General features: G+C 41.1%; 1 protein-coding gene across 1 annotated transcript; it reads left to right on the forward strand.

Moving 5' to 3' along the window:
* The first annotated feature begins 319 nt into the window (after positions 1 to 319).
* On the forward strand, positions 320 to 16,934 carry atp10b (ATPase phospholipid transporting 10B). The gene is made up of 21 exons (XM_026358475.1): positions 320 to 827; positions 2,773 to 2,977; positions 3,288 to 3,373; positions 3,619 to 3,725; positions 4,744 to 4,875; positions 5,109 to 5,236; positions 5,438 to 5,690; positions 6,856 to 7,055; positions 8,068 to 8,232; positions 8,934 to 9,465; positions 9,590 to 9,690; positions 9,775 to 9,901; positions 10,020 to 10,204; positions 12,010 to 12,277; positions 12,389 to 12,465; positions 12,548 to 12,673; positions 12,760 to 12,960; positions 13,095 to 13,175; positions 13,306 to 13,410; positions 13,611 to 13,798; positions 14,667 to 16,934. The coding sequence occupies exons 1-21, from the start codon at positions 418 to 420 to the stop codon at positions 14,944 to 14,946; spliced, it is 3,957 nt and encodes a 1,318-aa protein (XP_026214260.1). The 5' UTR covers positions 320 to 417; the 3' UTR covers positions 14,947 to 16,934.
* Positions 16,935 to 17,227: the final 293 nt, after the last annotated feature.

Here is a 17,227-nt window from a genome sequence, read left to right on the forward strand (position 1 = left end):
GACTCACTTATCACCAATTTTCTTTTGTGTGTCTATTTATCAAAAGCAGCATCATGTACGAAGTGTTGATAACAGTAAAGACTACTTAACCACTTCATGGGGTCAGTGGCTCTGTTGAAATGTGATTATTGACAGAAAATGTAAAATCAGATGAGCCACTGAAGCACTCAGAGCTACATTTTTTACTGTAATTAGCTGCTTCTTCACTGTGACGCTGAAAGGAATGCAAACACACCTGTTAATGCAAGGGGTGGACCCCAAGCAGGACAAGGTGTGCTGTCACCTAACCAAGTCTACAACCTCACTGACAGGGAATCACTGGCGCAGAGGGCACGTGTCTTTACCTCAGAGGAGTTGTGAGTATCTAGAGGATGGGAAGCAAAAGTTGTTGAGAGGAGCGAAAGGACAACAGCAGCCATGACGTGGAGGAGCCCTCTGGCCCTGGTCAGAGATGCTCTTAGAGGTCAGAGGGCGAGGAAGATGGACCTCCGCAGCTTGCAGTCAAATCTGCCTTATGAAGGCCTGGAGAAAGCGAAACAACCCAACCGCTACTTCCCCGGCAATGCCATAAAGACCACCAAATACACCCCACTCCTCTTCATCCCCATGAACCTCATTGAGCAGTTTCACCGTCTGGCCAACATCTACTTTGTGGGCCTGGCCATTCTGAACTTTTTCCCTGTAGTGAATGCCTTCCAGCCCGAAGTGGCGCTGATCCCCATCTGTGTCATCATGTCTCTGACAGCCCTGAAGGACGCCTGGGAGGACTTCAGGAGGTATCAGTCGGACAGGAAGCTCAACAACACACCATGTTTAGTATACAGTAGGTAAGTCAAAGAGAGTGTGCCCGGTTTAGATTCAGTCCGTTGTGCTGTTCCTGCTTGATGTGGCTCGAGAAAACACTGACGATGCACTGACAGCACCTCCACATCTGTGTTGTGCAATTCCTATCATGCCGCGTGTTGATGCCTGCACGAGAGTGTAGATCTGTGTGATTGTGCACGCTGTGTGTTTTACCTCCTCTGCGTTTCAGCGCCCTGTGGGAATTTTTGACTTAGAAATAGAAAATGTGTGGGAGATCATTCCTCTTTTGAAGAGCACAACAACAATATCTCTCCCCATCGCATTGTGCACATTTGATGAAATCCTGTTGCGTCAGCACAGAAAGCAAGGTTAGCGGTTATCTATTTTTGAATTACTGGTGAAAAATGAATAATTCACAAAGCACGGTCACATTCAACCCTTCCACTGCTGTGATTTTGGAGTAGAGTGGGACGAGGAGGAGGGGATGTGGATTTCCTCTCTCCATGTGTGATTGGAGCCACCTTTGATGATGAATCCTAAGAGATTCAACCTCTGCAAGGATGTGTCAACTAACTAGCAGCTGCCTGCGTTCAAATTTCAGCATGGATGTTGTGAAGAGCAGCCTCAGCTGGAGGAAAGCCTGCATCATGTGTGTCTTCGTGGTGATAGGGTTAAGGTAGCCTGAAGTGCTGACTCCAGACACGCCATTTCAGACACTATAGGAGAACACGTCAGCCCCTCTGGGCCTGTTAGTGGACACCAGTTGCCTCTGCCTCACGCAATCAGGCAAACAGCAGTTGAGTCATGGCGAGCGGGTTATCATGGGTCCCCTGTGGCTCGTCGGACGGGCGATGAAGCTTAATTTTGAGCTTGTAAAGATTAGAACAAAATCGATAGGCTGGGATTTCTTTGAACTATACAAATGTTTCCAGATGAAGCTCAGGAATACATTTTTGAATTGCACACACTCACTCTTCCTTTCTGTTCAGTCACAATGAAACCAGTTTCAATGTACATGAAGGAATCTGCCCACGGCTATGTGTGCTTGTTTCCCGTCAGCTATCACCGGCATGCTTATTTCGTACATTTGTTAAGTGCGCATTTGTGCGTGACGTGGCGTCAAACTCGTCCAATCCATTTTGTCTTTATGTCAAACCACCCTGAGTCAAAGGATAATCATGCTGTTCAAACATTGCGTAAGTTAATGTTTTGCTTAATGTCTATTTTTATTTCATACTTACTACAAAGCATTGAATTCAGTCACCACACCTTGCAGGCTGGTCCTGTCTGTCCTGAGGGTTCAATGCATGTGATCTGAACAAACATGCTATTTATTTAAAGTGTCACTTTATCACTGAAGACTTGTTTTCTCCACAATAGTGAGACAAAGACACATAGTGTAGCTGAAAAGCTAGATGAGTAAGTAGAGTCCACTATATTAAGAGGTATTTCCAATATTTCCCCCCATCATTTATATAAATAGAGTGTGTGAAACATCCTCCTTCCTAGAAAAAAACATTTGTTGTTATTAAATTGTAAGTGCTACATACCAAAAAAATGTATCTTTGTTCTTGGCTTTGTGTAGTGAGGTGTGGTTTGGTGTTGGGGCAGCCACCTGATCAGGTCCTACATGCAGGGCAGCATGCCTGCAACTCTCTGTCAACTTGAAATTCAGGTTCAAAGCAGAAAGGATTTACCTCTGCGAGAAGCCCCAAAATCTGGAAACAGCTTCAGCTCGTAATGTTTGATGTCGTGTGTCTTCTTCTAAATAGTTAAAAACCCTCCAAAGCACTAAAACAATGCTTCTTTCCAAAAACAACACAATTGATTTTTCATTTGGTTGTTTTGTTCATTTCCTAATTTAAGTAGATACTTTCCAATGTTGCAGTAATAAATGTGACATAAATCAATATAAAAACCACCCGAGACTGTGTCTTTTTAATAAATGACCCATCTCTCTGATTTCAGGATGGAGAAGCAGTTTATGCAGAGGCGTTGGAAGGATGTGCGAGTGGGGGATTTTGTGAAGGTGGTTTGCAATGAGATCATTCCTGCGGACCTCCTGCTCCTGCACACATCTGACCCCAACGGTGTGTGCCACATAGAAACGGCCAACCTGGATGGAGAGACCAACTTGAAGCAGAGGAGGGTGGTACCTGGTCTATGTAACTCGGTGAGGGGCAAGAATATCTAATACTTCTCATATACATATGTTTGAGCACAAGTCCATGTTTGCTGCCTCACCTTTCTTCTTCTCTCCCTGGTCACATTTCACACACTTAAACTGTCATGCGTCCTCACGTTACTGACAGTAACCGCAGATCATTACATTATGTAAAGGTCATGGTGACAGACAGAGAACACATACCTGCTAGATTATAGAGCTTGAATGCATATTTTGAAAACCGTTTGGAGATTCAGGTTAAGTTACATTTTAAAGTCATTCATGCTGTAGTGACTCCGCGCCTCTTCTTCTTTGCCAGGATCCTGAATTGGAACCTGAAAGCTTCAACAGCGTAGTGGTGTGTGAAAAGCCCAACAACAATCTGAATCATTTCAAGTGTTATGTGTGAGTATCAAATACGCAAATTGGTCAAACAGAGCAGTCAAGCACAATTAGTTCCTACCATCTCTCTGCACTTTCTGATGCCACCAGAGACATAATGTGGCTTTAATAGACCATAGGCACCACAGTTCTTACAGATGGCCTATCCATGTTGTCCAGCTTCTATATAGCCAGGAAGCAGGAAAACATCTGATGAGATGTAGCTGTAATGAAAGCACAAACTAGGTTCTCATTTTCATCTGCTGCAGAGAGAAACCTGACAAGGAGAGGGTTGGAACTGGAATCGAGAGTCTGCTGCTGCGAGGCTGCACAGTGAGAAACACAGACTACGCTGTTGGCTTTGTGGTGTTTGCAGGTACAGTCTCCATTTTCTCAGCTGCTTCGCTGCCATGACCTTGAGCTTGTAGTGTGTTTGTAGCTAACTGAGAAACCCCCGAGGTCACAAATACAAATTTCCCACCTAGGAAATGTTTGACTTACTCAATCACACAATGTCACATGTTTATGATACTTATTCACAGAATCTTTCAAGTCTGTTTTCTGCACCTTTTATTATCCTACATTATGATTTAATCTCATGTACACCCCTCCAAAAGTATTGGAACAGTGAGGCCAGTTCTTTTATTTTTGCTGTAGACTGAAAAACATTTGGGTTTGACATCAGAAGAGGTGTGAGACCAAATGTTTCTGGAGACTCCTGAGCTCATTTTGCTGCTGCCATCATGTGTTACATCATCAATGAAGATTATTGAACCTGTCCCAGAAGAAGCCATGACATTATCACCACGGTGTTTCACACATGAACTTGTATGTGTGGGGTCATGAGCAGATCCTGCCTTTCTCCAAACTTTAGCCTTTCCATCACTTTGGTAAAGGTCCATCTCCACATAACTTGTCTCAGAACTTTTGAGCCTGGTCTTTGTAATTCCTCTTGCTAATGAGTGGTTTGCATCTTCAGTTGTAGCCTCTGTACTTTTGTTCATGAAGTCTTCTGTGAACAGTTCATTGTGATACTTTTGGCTCCTGCCCTCTGGAGGTTGTAGCTGATGTCACTAACAGTTGTTTTAGGGTCTTTCTTTACAGCTCTCACAATGTTTCTGTCATCAATCACTGTTGTTTTCCTTAGTCTACCTGTTTGAATAATAAATGTAATAGGACACACCTGTTAGTCACATGGAAGGAACTAGCTTCACTGTTCCAATACTTTTGGAAGGGATGATGCTAAATGTTATTGCACTACTCTGATGTCCATCTTACTTTAATGTGTTAGTAGTAGTTAGTTGTTTTTTTTTTTTACCTTTAATTAAATTGCCCAGAACTTTCCCTTCGTGTTCACTAACGATCATTTGACAACTTCTGATCCACCCTTTAAGGCCACGAAACCAAATCCATGCTCAACAACAATGGGCCGAGATACAAGCGCAGCAAACTAGAGCGGAAGCTGAACACAGACGTCATGTTCTGCGTCATTCTCCTCTTCGCCATGTGTCTCGTTGGAGCAGTAGGTCAGTGAATCATTACATAACTTAACCACAAAAGTGGTTCGTGATTAATGTTTTTACATTTATAAGATAATGAAGTTCCATTAAAAAAGAAAGGAAGCTCAGTCATTTGGGCAACAAGCCAAAACGCATATCAGGAGTAAAAGGAGGAGACGGGAGAAGGTGTGGTGCCAAAAATAGCTTCCCTCTATACGCGATAGTTGATGTGATTAATCCTCCTGTCCTCACACATGCAGGTCACTTCTTATGGCTGCAGGCACTGCCCGGTGAGCCCCCTTACCTGGTCCCCGGCAGAATCGGTGACCCAGAGAGTGCAAGCCTGTCTAGCTTCTACATGTTCTTCACCATGATCATCCTGCTGCAGGTGAATGACTCTGAATGGGTGTGAGAATATTCAGGACTGTTGGAGTGTGTCCATATTTATTTAAAAAAATAAATAAATCACTCCGTTCTCCTCCGGTCTCCTCGCTGCTTTCTCTTACTTCTGTCATCTCCTTTGTCCAATTACTTCCTTCTCTGTTTCCTTTCCATCCTTCCCTCACCTTGTCTCTCTTCTCCTATGTAGGTCTTGATTCCCATCTCCCTCTACATTTCCATTGAGTTCGTCAAGGTTGGCCAGATCTTCTTCATCACTAATGACATTGATCTGTATGATGAGGAGACTGACAGCCGCATGCAGTGTAAGGCCCTGAATATCACCGAGGACCTGGGTCAGATTGAATACATCTTCTCAGACAAGACTGGCACCCTTACTGAGAACAAGATGGTGTTTCGGCGATGCTCCATCATGGGCAAAGAGTACCCACACAAAGAGAATGGTAAACCCCCATTGTTGAAAAGTTTTTAAAAAGACAGATGCAGCAGCTTTTCATATTCGTCCTCTACATATTTTTGTATGTCTTTAAACCCCGACACCTCTTTCCACTGTGCTCTGTCCGTCTGAAGGTTTATGAATCCTTTCTTGAATCCTTTCTTTGGTCATTAAACTAATATAAATGTTCTTGATTTAAAGAATTTTATGAAAATTTTCATGATATTTCATTTTACATCACTGAGATTGGTGCAACACACTCCTCCCAGACTAGGATCCTAAACAAGCTGTGGTGGTACTTGTCTCTTTCACATTAATATCCCTGAAATTCATCTGCTTTTGTGATGTATTGTGAGCCTTCATTTAGTAGTTTTTTTTTTTAAGTGCAAAATATTAGCACACAGCTGGAACACAGTGGCATACTGCATGCTCAGCATACCATTGTAACAGGTTGTGAACGTGCCAAATTTAGCACACTCACATGCAAATTTTCCAACTAGCTGTAGTTGGCAAATTACACATTTAGTCCTACTAGTGATTAGGGTCTAAGAATAGTTTTGTTTTCTGCAGCATTCCTGTCTTGTGTGGCTGCTCACCGAGCCATAACCAAGTCAAATTGCATAATATCATACGTATACGTATATGTCTGTTAGTTGGTTAGTATGAACTTCCTGTTGTTCCTCTTATGTTGTGACATAATTAATAATTATATGATCTGCATCTGCATCTGTAACTCTTTCATTTTGTATATTAAGAAGCAAATCCATAAAACAGAGTACATGGTAACATATACAGCAAATTAATAGAACAAATTATACTTATTATCAGTATATTTGGAATATTTAAACCCATCATCTGCATATTATTTTCTACTCAGACAGATTCATTTGCCTTTTGTACATATTGTGTATTTAATACTATTTAGCACTAATATGATGCGCTATACTGTCTAATTGCATTACCGATCTATTTACCCTGGAGTTGAGTTGCCTCTCGTGTGATTCCTACAATAGTCTCTTTATTTTGTCTAACTGAAAGGCTTTAGGAGTCTTTCCTTCCACCTCAGCGAGGATGTCAAATCAGGCCGTTTAAGTGCTTTGACACTACATTTGTGGCGAAAACTACTAACATGCAGTATATATAACACTGTATGTACATCATGGTTCCTGCAGCCATCCGCCTAGCTGTCCTTGAAGAACCAGAATCAGAAGAGGAGGTCATCTTCAACCAGCGGCCCCAACCCTCACAGGCTGGATGGTCCTTGGATACTGAGGAAGCCAGCCCTGAAAACATACAACATCATCATGGCCGCCGGCACCAGAGCAAGATCTCAGGGACGGCCCAGAGCAATGCCGCCTTCAGCACTCCACTGGTAAGATGATTGTTCTGTCAGGAAGAAGAAATATATTTAACTCAGAGTGGGGTGAACTTATTGCTTTGCTTGTCTTGAAATTGTAGGGCAGGTAATGCAGGGTCACTGCAAGCAACAATTACTTGCGATATCTCAAAAGAAAAGTCAGGCAGTTTGCTAAAGTCTCCTTGAGGGGCCCACAAAATCATATTCATGAGTGAGGAGTAGTCATGTAGGAGGATGGGAAGGCTGGCTTGACGTCTTACTGCTCTGAACTTATAGCAGGGCACTTACAGTACGATGATTTCTTACATCACGGAAAGTGTGGTTCAGCCAAGAAAATGCAGTTATCAGTATGACAGCAGATTTTTTGTCTCCAGCCAAATATAAACTAAAAAGTGCCAAGGGCAGTGATCCCAGGCTTTTTCAGCTGGTCTCAAAACAAAAAAGTGTCTCCTTCCAGTTGCCAGAAGAGGTAGAATTATATGATATCAATAGAAAAAAGGCTTCAAAGACTAGAGGTGTATTATAGTAGATTTTCTATGGTTTGTGTCTTTGTGTCACCCAATTTCACCTTCTTTGTGTCAAAAGGCTTCATGGTCGCAGCCCCTGCTGCAGATGGCTGAGTGCTAGGTGTCAGTGATGAGCACATCCATTTTGGCTCAAGCTTGCCCCTGTGTCTGTGACACACATATGGTCATGCTGGGCACCATTTGGCACAGACCACTGATGCAACACAAACTGTGACTGTGCACCATAGATTAGTCATTATCGTCTTGGTATACAGTACAGTAGCCTTGAGTCTATTTTTGTCCACAGGGCAAAGAGCAGAGGCCTGCAGTACAGGATGTGGAGGCCGTCTTTAGCTTTTGTCATGCTGTGTCTCTAACAGACAATGTTTGCATGAATGAAAACTTCTTGTCCTTCTTTTAATCAAATGAGTGACAGGCTCGGTGAAAGCTGGGCGTAAGCCAGCAGCAGTTTAACAACATGAGCTTTTAATTAACAAACTGATGAACTTTTACTCCAACAGGAAGCTGAGGTGATTCCAGACAGGGAGCTGCTTCAGCAGATTAGCAGGGCAGAGAGCAGCAGCGGCAGCAGCAGACGGCAGATAGATCCTTACCTGGACTTTTTTCTGGCTCTCGCCATTTGCAACACGGTGGTGGTTTCCATGGCAACAGCTCGGAGACAGAGGGTGAGCGCTCTGTTTACTGCAACTGTGGATGATGGGAAGTAGAGATGAAGGACACAGTTACAACAGCAAAGATAGACACATTTTCTATTTAAACTCTTATATAAACTCCTAAAATAATGGCTGGAAAACTTTTCAGTCAGAACAAACTGAGGCAAATGTATTAACTAGATAATTAATTGTTTAATGAATTCTAGAGATCAGCAAATGTGTTGTAGCCCAACGCCATTTGGCTGCAGTACTACAGCAAAATCTCCAGAATTAAGTAAAGTATAATAAGTATAATAATTTTAATACTGACCTCAAAGATGTAGTTAATTTGTAAAGTGAATGAAAATGCAATGAATGAAACATTCCCCTCCCCTCTAACTTTGTTTCATTTATAAGGTTCCTGAGGTTCTTAAGGTTGTAAAGGTTCTTCACTAAATTAGCCACACAGTAAAGGGAGATTTGCAGGTGCAGTCAGGCTAGCCTTCATTAATTTGAGCACTCGCTGCTCCTGACTGTGCTGTTCTGAGGTCTGTCAGATGGGAGCAGCCTGTGTGTTTGTTTTCCCTCGAGTTTCTACTTAGAGTACAAAAAGGAACAGAGAGGACATTTGGTATGTTGTCACCACATGTAGTCTGTTTGGACAAGGGGGTCGACTGAATTGGACATTAAATGGCATATCTATGTGTCCATATCTATATGTATATATGTTTCAGATGAGAAGGGTGTCACACTCCTGCCAGACAAAAAATCCACTGGGAACATTGTCCAGCTTGCTGAAAAGGACTGGCTCACTTTTCACCTCCAGGCAGCACAAACCAAAGAGAAATAGCACCTGCTCCGACAACTCAGCCATAGAGGAGGATCACTTTAATCGTACTGTAAAGATGGAGGAGATTGGAGGTACGAATGGGGTCCAAACATGTTCGCTCCATGCTCCACCCCAGTGTGAGAACCCTGCAGAGATAGATAATCTGTACTATGAGGCAGAGAGTCCAGACGAGGCAGCCTTGGTGTACACGGCCAAGGCGTATGGCTTCATTCTGCTGGCCCGTACCCCAAACAGTGTGACTGTAAGGCTCCCGTCTGGGGAGGACCTGGTGTTTGAGGTGCTGGACACCTTGGCCTTTGACTACAACAGGAAAAGAATGTCTGTTTTGGTGCGACACCCAATCACCAAAGAGTATGTGCTGTACACTAAAGGTGCAGACTATGCAATCATGGAGCTTCTCGGTACACCATACGCAGGTATGTGCAAGACAAAGTACATTCATATATATTTATTACATGTTTATTATTTGCATGTATTAGTCAGTAGAGTCATTTAATTCAAAATGAAACTATATAAATATTTCTGTGATGTTATTTTCAGAGCATCTCAGTGGGAATCAGAAGGCTATAGCAACTAAAACTCAGTACCACCTTGACTGCTATGCTAAAGATGGGCTGCGTACTCTTTGTATTGCAAAGAAGGTGCATAATCGCCCAAATGTTTACCAGCATCATTTTCCAATAAGACAAGAGCCCTGTTTCATTTCTTTTCTGCATGTGCTACAGGTTGTGAGTGACAAAGAGTATGCCAGCTGGTCAGGGAACAGAAGGAGAGCTCTCGCTGCTATAGACGGGAGAGAGGAGCTCATAATGGAAACTGCAACACAGCTAGAAACAAACCTGTCACTTCTAGGTAACATACTGTTCATCAGCCCCACACATATATCATTCATAGTAATCATGTGAACAATATACTGTACATGTAATGAGCTCTGTCTGTGGATTATGTTTTAATTTGTGTCCTCCCGTAGGGGCGACTGGCATCGAGGACCGTCTGCAGGAGAGCGTCCCCGACACCCTTGTGGCACTGCAGGAGGCGGGGATCCAGGTGTGGGTGCTGACTGGTGACAAGCCAGAGACCGCTGTCAACATCGGCTATGCCTGTAGGCTACTCGAAGAGGAAGACCTTGTGATCAACATGAGCTGCACAAACAAGGTGAGGAGGCCCCTGTCTGCCTCTCTGAAGTTCGTCTGCTTGACTCAGAGCTGGTTTTCCTAACTGATCGGCTGCTGAGTTTCTACAGTTAATCTAATCTAAGATTAATATTAGTTCCAATATCATTTAGCATACTGCTGTCTAGAGCTGCAACTGACTCACTATCGTGTCTTGTAAACTGATAAATTTGAATTGATGAAGCTGCCAGTTGTATTCTCAATCAACAAATTGTTTTAGTTTAACATCAGAAAAAAGTGTGAGATCACACATTCAAATTGCTTTTTGTTTTTGTCTGACCACATTTCAAAGAATCAGTGTAGTTAATTTAATCTAGGACATCAAATATTAATATTCATTATCAACACAGTTACTGATTAATCATGTTATTTGCTATTATTCTTATTATCATTATTATTATTATTATTAGTAGTAGTAGTAGTAGTAGTAGTAGTAATAGTGTTATTTGACAAATTAATTAATGAGCAATTTGTTTCTGCACTAAAACTTTAGGATTCATTTAGGGGTAACAGTGCTGACTTAAACTAATTCTATATTCAGAGATTTTATATTTAGGGAGGAAAGTAAAGTAAAATATAATCCACTAAAAATGCATAATTGGTTATAGATGGTGGTAGGTAACTGTATTTAATGGGAAAAGTAAAATATCTGCAAAAACACAAAAAAAAAACAACAAATGTAGGAATTTCCTCAATTGCAAGCAGTTCGGTGAGGGTCAATGGATTTAAGTGACTAAGCTAAGAATATCTTTCTAGTTTCAACAACAGTACAAACAACAATAAACGAAACACTTTCTGTATTTGAATATTTGAGTCATTCAGTAAGAAGTGACTGTTCACTGTGAAGTGAAGTTTTTAAATGAACGAATCAGAAAATAAAAACAGTAAAGGCGTGTGACATTACAAGCCCTGAACAGTGAGAAAAATAAACAATTAAAGATATAATTTCTATATCACATCACATACAGCTAGTTTCAGGAGGCAGCACTGACTGTTGGTCACTGAGGAGAAGTCGTGTTTCCCGAGAAGTTCAGGCGGTTTTAACTCTGCAATTTAATGACCCAACCTTTTTGTCCACTTTTACATTTCAGCTAAAGGTCAAACCCTCACATTTAAATTTGAAGACTTTAAGGTGTTGGGTGTGGGCCCTTCTACTCTGAGGTCATTAAAGACCCAATACAACAGGAAGCAGCCCCTCATAACGACCTGAGCGTGTCTAATCATCCTTAGTCTCAAGTAGACCAAAACTATCCGTCAGTTGTGACGGATACACGGGGACATTTCTGGAATAAAGGGGCTGCAGCGCTTCTCTCAGAAGGGACTAGTCACTGATGATGAATGGAGTCAGCTACCCCCAACACAATAAGTAATGTTTTCATATCTGATTAGCAGTCTAATATTCAACCCTCAGAGGAAATACCTTCCCTCCCCACGCCAGGCATATTGGTCATGAACTATATTTACTACTATAACTCGATAAAAACCTGAGTGATGCTCTCCCACGATTATCATCCTACCAAACCTGATGAAATTTAGGCAGCATTAAATACATTTGTTTCACTGAGTTGGTTTTCCAACAATAAAGGTTCTGAGTGGAGCAGAGTAATGTTATGTCTCTATCAGCAAGAGTGTAAATTTCTAATTTAAGAAGTTGGAACTAATTAATATGATTTCTTTAAAAATTACTGTAATTATTATCAGTTGAATGAGTTTTAAAACAATTCCTACCACAATATTATTTGTAATAAGATAATGAAGTGGAGAACTAATTAAGTAGATGTCCTATAGATCGCATGTACATCCATCCTGGACTGCACTCTGGAGGAGGTGAGGAGGTACAGCAATGACCCCCGTAACGTGGATACAACCCAAGCAATCTCTCTGGTTATTGACGGACAGACCCTCGCCATGGCTCTGTCGTCCGACCTGGAGGACCGCTTTGTGGACCTGGCGAAGCGCTGCCGCTCTGTGCTCTGCTGTAGAGTCACGCCTTTACAGAAGAGCAGGGTGGTGAAGTTGGTCCAGGAAAAACTCAAGGTCATGACCCTCGCTGTTGGTAAGACATTCATTTTACAAATACACCCTTTCTATTTTAAATGTAAGACCTTCACATTGTTTAAATACACTCTCGACTGCTGTTAAACTGATGTGCGCTCTGTGGCCCCAGGTGATGGTGCAAATGATGTGAACATGATCCAAGCAGCTGACATCGGCATTGGGATATCTGGACAAGAGGGCATGCAGGTCTGAAATGAGGTCTTTAGCTTTAAAAATCACACTGTTTCACTTCCCAAAACATATCCTGACTCATCTTTGTCATGTAAAGGCGGTCATGGCCAGTGATTTTGCTATATCTCGCTTCAAACACCTGAAAAAACTCCTCCTGGTTCATGGACACTGGTGTTATTCTCGACTGGCCAACATGATCATTTATTTCTTCTATAAGAATGTGGTGAGTCCTGCATCTACACTGCAGATCTCTGCTGTCTGAATCAACCCCTTTTCCACCTAATCATGAAAACCTCATGTCTCTCTCAGGCGTACGTGAACCTGCTGTTCTGGTACCAGTTCTTCTGTGGCTTCTCTGGCACTGCCATGATCGACTACTGGTTGATGATTTTCTTCAACCTCTTCTTCACCTCTGTACCGCCCATCATGTTTGGGATAATGGACAAAGATGTTTCAGCAGAGTTGCTGCTGGGGGTTCCTGAACTGTATCGGACTGGACAGGGTGCAGGGGTCAGTGACACTCACAACATATAATAAAGTCCCTAAATCTATAAATGCATATTAAAATTGTAGTAGCTGGAAACTGTTTATTGAGTTAGGTGCTAAATATGGTTTTAATTGTTGTGTGTGTTGTGTTTGTTTAGGAATACAACTTTGCAGCCTTCTGGGTTTCCATACTGGATGCTTTTTACCAGAGTCTGGTGTGCTTCTTTGTTCCATACTTGGTAAGACACATTTAAAATCCAAAAGTCTTTGATTACATACTGAAAATGATTCAGGTGTCATGATGCATTCCTTGAGTTTTCTAACTGGTTCACTGCTTAATTCTTTGACACATGCGTTTTTCTCCCTTAGGCATACCAGGATACAGACATCGATGTTTTTACCTTTGGAACTCCTTTGAACACAGTTTCTTTATTTACTATCCTGCTGCATCTGTCAATAGAGATCAAAGCCTGGGTGAGTACAGAACTGATGGATATCTTTTTCTAGATACAATCACAGTGTAGCACCAGTGAGCGAGACACTTATCATTAAATAGTTTGAGTCAACATGGACTGGAAACCTAATTTGCAATGAAATACAGCAAAACAAAAGAGAATAAAGGACTTCTTGAACAACGGCTTTGTTATTGTCTTATTGCTGCATCTGTCCTGTAGACGGTGGTTCACTGGGTGACTATGGTGGGCAGTGTAGCGCTCTATTTCATCGTGACACTTGCCTACAGTGCCACTTGCGTCACCTGTAACCCTCCATCCAACCCGTACTGGATCCTCCAAAGCCAGATGGCCGACCCCATGTTCTACCTTATCTGCATCATCACCACTGTGGTGGCACTTCTACCCAGGTACTGTCAGCAATATCCCCCGTGTCTGTAATTCTGGAAACCCAGAGGGGGCACAGTCATTTAGTGTGCCCTTGTCATTGCACAAGGGCACAGTAGTTCAATCATGTCCTTGTACTTTTTTGAGTGATTTCTAATACAGATTTTACTTGAGGATATTTTTTTCTTTTTATACATTTTTCCTCATAATGCACTGAACATGCATTACTTCATCACATACTGTATCTGAAGAACATATAAGCAACAGAATATGGTCTTGCAGTACCATCTGTCTTCCTCTTTTTTATATGTAACAAAGGCATCGCTTAGTTTAAGGCACTGATTTTGTTATCTCTCAAACAGTTAGCACAGAGATGTTCAGTGGATGGATGGCTTTGAAAGAATGCTGCTGCTATATTATGTATAGTACATGTGTTAATCTTAACTATTATTTCACACATTTTTAATTTTTTATTACACTAATCTAAGATCCCTTCACTGTTCCAGAGCCTATGGTAATAACTTCAAATCACAAGCCAACAAGGTTGGAAACCACAGTCAAGTCAATTCCTGTTTAAACACATGGAGTCTCATGAGAACTGTATTATGAAATTATTGAATTAATAATACAGATTTATGTTATGATTTGTTTATTCATTAAGAAAATAAATAAGTATGAAATTGTATTGTGGTGCAGAAACAGTCAAGACTGGATTATTATTAAACAACATAAATTGTAAAGGTGAGGAACAACTGCACCATGACTTGGCCTTCCTCTCGGTTGCTGATACGTCTGAAAGTGCTGATATTTAGAGGGAATGCTCTGATTTACTTCAAAGGGCTGCAGATTTTTCACTGGCCTACTTTCTCACCACCACTCTCTCTCCCCCAGGTACTTGTTTCACGTGCTGAAGAACTCTATCACTCCCTCCCCAATAGTACATGCCAGGCATCTGGACAGGCTGAATCTCTTCTCGAGGGACCTTTGGATCAATGAGTGGAGGAGCTTCAGGGGGAGAAGGCAGGTCAAACGCTCCAGGCTTTCAACCCCACCCCCTTCCACCCTGGAGACTCCTGTGGACATTTATCCCCAGTCACCCACCAACTCTGACATCACGGGGGATGAACTTACACTGAATGTGTTCAGTGAACAGAAACCTGTGCACATGTGAGAAACAGAGACTTGTTGAACTTGGAATAACTTGAAGGAAAATTTATTATTTATTTAGAACATTGTAAATAATCTGAGCTGCCTCATCAGTCTTTATTTCACAGTGAAGATTCATACAGGGTCTTACAGAAATGCAATCAGGAAGCAATTCTCTTCCTCTCTGATTTATGATAAATAAGCAATTGTTAGTGATGAGTTCCTTTTCTAATAATAAACCGCTTGATAAAAAGTATGTAGGAGCGCTCTGCCCTACACTCCTCATCACAAGCTGCCACACTGAAAACAAAATCCGTAACCCAACTGGTAAAGTCATCTGGACCTCCATAGGCTGAGCCCATGACTGGTGTATTTTTGTATCTGTTCCAAAACTATATGTAAAACAAACAGTTTTCCACAAATGTGTGCGTCAGATTTCATGTTATTTCAGATGTAGCATCTGGACCAAACAAACAAAAAGGTAAATTCAGATGACTCAGAAAAAAGAGCTTCTACATCTACATCGAGTCTGATGCTTCTTTTTGGAAGCACAAGCTGAAAAGGGGCTGAGTTATCACTGGCACACTTCATGACACAGTAGCAGGCTCTGCTTATATAACGCTCCAGTGCCTCAAGTTAGATTACTGCTGCACTCTAGTGTAGAAAATGACAAACTGCAGAAAGGTCAAACTGGACAAAGTCAGGAAAACGTTTACACTGCTCATCAAGCTTCATTGTATTAGACATACAAAATGTGACATCTTACAAAAATTAGACACAGCTTTTATTGAGCATTGAACACAGTAAATATTATATTAATGTGGCATCTACATGAATGTGATTATATTGCAAATGATACATTCTTTACTATTTAATTCACAAATAGAAGGCAAATCGTTGAAGTCGCCTTTAACTGCATGTCTATTTTTAATGCATCAGAACCATTCTGCACAAAAAGAATTTGTACCAAGTTGTTAAAGTTTGGTGGCAACGAACGAAGGTCCATTCACGTTTGGACATCATCAGAAGGACCTCTATTCTAAATAAAGACAGGTAAAGAACAGTTATGAGCCTAGAAAATGAAAATGCATCTGACTGCCCACCCCAGTAACATAATTAAAACCTGGAAATTCAATAACATACTTTCTGATGTTGAGCAACTGAATAAATGTTGTAGTTGCCCAATGACACAAACATACCGTAAATAAACATCAATACAAAAGGCCTATTGTGTTCATATGTGCATGTGACTGAACCGGACAGTCTGGTGCTTTCTGTAGCCAACTGCATTAGTATCTCTACTGTTGACATTACCAACGGTTGGGTGGACACAGTGCTATATGATAACACACAATATTCCTATAAAATAAATAAACGATTCAGTGCGGGAGGTGATGTTCAAGATCAACGATGAGGTGTGATGCTTTACCAGTAGATGGCAGAGTCACAACCTTTACTCACATCCTATTATATATAACACATATAATATAATTATAAAATAATATATCACAAAAAAGAAAGAATGATTCTCATATAATAAGTGTCAATTAAAGCCATGTATTTCTGGAACTGCTCCATCTTGGACTTCTTCCTCTCTATAGGATCAGTATTAGGTATACTATGCACATTCTACCACGTGTCTTATGGGATTCACCTGCACTGTCCCTTGCGTTCCTATTTTACTTTACAATGCAACATGAAGCTGACATACTGTTAATTATTCACCTCTGTTCCCACTTGATGGCATAGAATCGTATAACTGAACTCAATTGAATCTCTTGTACAAATATTGCAAAAACCGTGAAAACTTCTATGTTTATGTAGCTTTACTGCAATGTCTACCCATGTATAGCTTTTAATCCCAACTCTTAATTTTCATTTAATATCTCAACTTATGTTACTTTATTACTTACAAAGTACCTTATATTTCTTTTCTGTCTTTTTTGTAGTTTTTATTGTGTGTTTTTGTACTTCCTCTTGTCACTGGCTGCTGAAACAGGGATCAATAAAATGTTATCTTATCTTAACTCATCTACATGCAATATCCCACTTCAAGCTAAATCTTTCCACCTCTCTCTTTTACGATACTCTCTATGGTATATCTTATTAAGCCACTTCTAAAAAATCTTTGTACAGAGGAACTTATGGAAAAGGGCAGTAGCAGAGAAGATTCCAGGCTAACGCACTGTATGTGCTGGGCATGTTATGTTTGAAAATTATTTGATTTGAAAAACATTCATTTTAATTCCAGGAAACTGAACTACTAAAGTAGCTTTTTGTAGGACCTTCTCACCAGGTGAAATTAA

Source organism: Anabas testudineus, chromosome 10, assembly GCF_900324465.2.
Source record: "Anabas testudineus chromosome 10, fAnaTes1.2, whole genome shotgun sequence".
Taxonomy (NCBI): Eukaryota; Metazoa; Chordata; class Actinopteri; order Anabantiformes; family Anabantidae; genus Anabas; species Anabas testudineus.